Raw genomic sequence first — 1,230 nt, 5'->3', positions numbered from 1 at the left:
ATTCAGTCTGGACACACGTTCTCCAGACTAGCTAAGTTATAGATGAAACTAAGGTCGTCTCCGTGAAGACATTTCAGATTCCATCACAAGGCATTATTGGGGCACTTTTAAGTCTTTATGTAATGAAAGAGAAGAAAATAATTCTTCCATCCAAGCAGCCAACATTTGTCTCATTCTGCAGCAGATAATCTACAATAAATGTAACAGAAGCAATATTAGGAATTGGCAGATATGCTAAGCGTACTGGAAGGCCCCCTTATTTTTATAGCAGTTAGTGAATCAATACTGGGAGTTTTAGGGAATGGATTTATTGGACTTGTCAACTGTATTGACTGTGTGAAGAACAAAAAATTTTCTATGTTTGGCTTTATTCTCACTGGCTTAGCTACTTCCAGAATTTGTCTGATATTGATAATAATTACAGATGGATTTATAAAGCTCTTCTCTCCAGATATGCATTACTCTGGTAACCTAATTGATTATATTAGTTACTTATGGGTAATTATCAACCAATCAAGTATCTGGTTTGCCACCAGTCTCAGCATCTTCTGTTTCCTGAAGATAGAAAATTTTTCCCACCATATTTTTCTCTGGTTGAACGGTAGAATCAATGGGGTTCTTCACCTTCTGAGGGGAACCTTGTTTATTTCATGGTTATTTACTTTTCCACAAATTGTGGAGATGATTAATGATAGTAGAATGAAGAGTGGAAATACAACCTGGAACCTCAACATGCAGAAAAGTAAATTCTTTACTAAGCAGATTTTGCTCAACCTAGGAGTCATTCCTCTCTTTACACTATGCCTGATTACATGTTTCTTGTTAATCATTTCCCTTTGGAGACAAAACAGGCGCATGCAGTTGAATGTCACCGGACCCCGAGACCCCAGTACAGAAGCGCATGTGAAAGCAATGAAAGTTTTGATATCTTTTATCATCCTCTTTATCTTGTATTTTATAGGCATTGCCATAGAAATATCATGTTTCACTCTGCCAGAAAATTTCCAGAATATAAAATAAACAGAAAATAAATTGCTGTTTATTTTTGGTATGATGACCACAGCCATCTATCCCTGGGGTCACTCATTTATCCTAATTCTAGGAAACAGCAAGCTAAAGCAAGCCTCTTTGAGGGCCCTGTGGCAATTCAAGTGCTCTGAGGCGGGGAGACTGCTCACAGCTGCATAGACTCGCGTGGGGAGAAATGGAAGTTCTAGGAGAATAATCTAG

At 38.0% G+C, this 1,230-nt stretch overlaps 1 protein-coding gene across 1 annotated transcript; it reads left to right on the top strand.

Moving 5' to 3' along the window:
• The first annotated feature begins 231 nt into the window (after positions 1–231).
• Positions 232–1,230, top strand: TAS2R10 (taste 2 receptor member 10). The gene is given in 1 exon segment (XM_036076206.2): positions 232–1,230. A coding segment is annotated over 1 exon segment (999 nt).

Source organism: Halichoerus grypus, chromosome 6 (assembly GCF_964656455.1).
Source record: "Halichoerus grypus chromosome 6, mHalGry1.hap1.1, whole genome shotgun sequence".
In the NCBI taxonomy this organism is placed as follows: Eukaryota; Metazoa; Chordata; class Mammalia; order Carnivora; family Phocidae; genus Halichoerus; species Halichoerus grypus.
The sequence above is the reverse complement of the archived record's forward strand: the minus strand, read 5'-3'. Positions and strand labels throughout refer to the sequence as shown.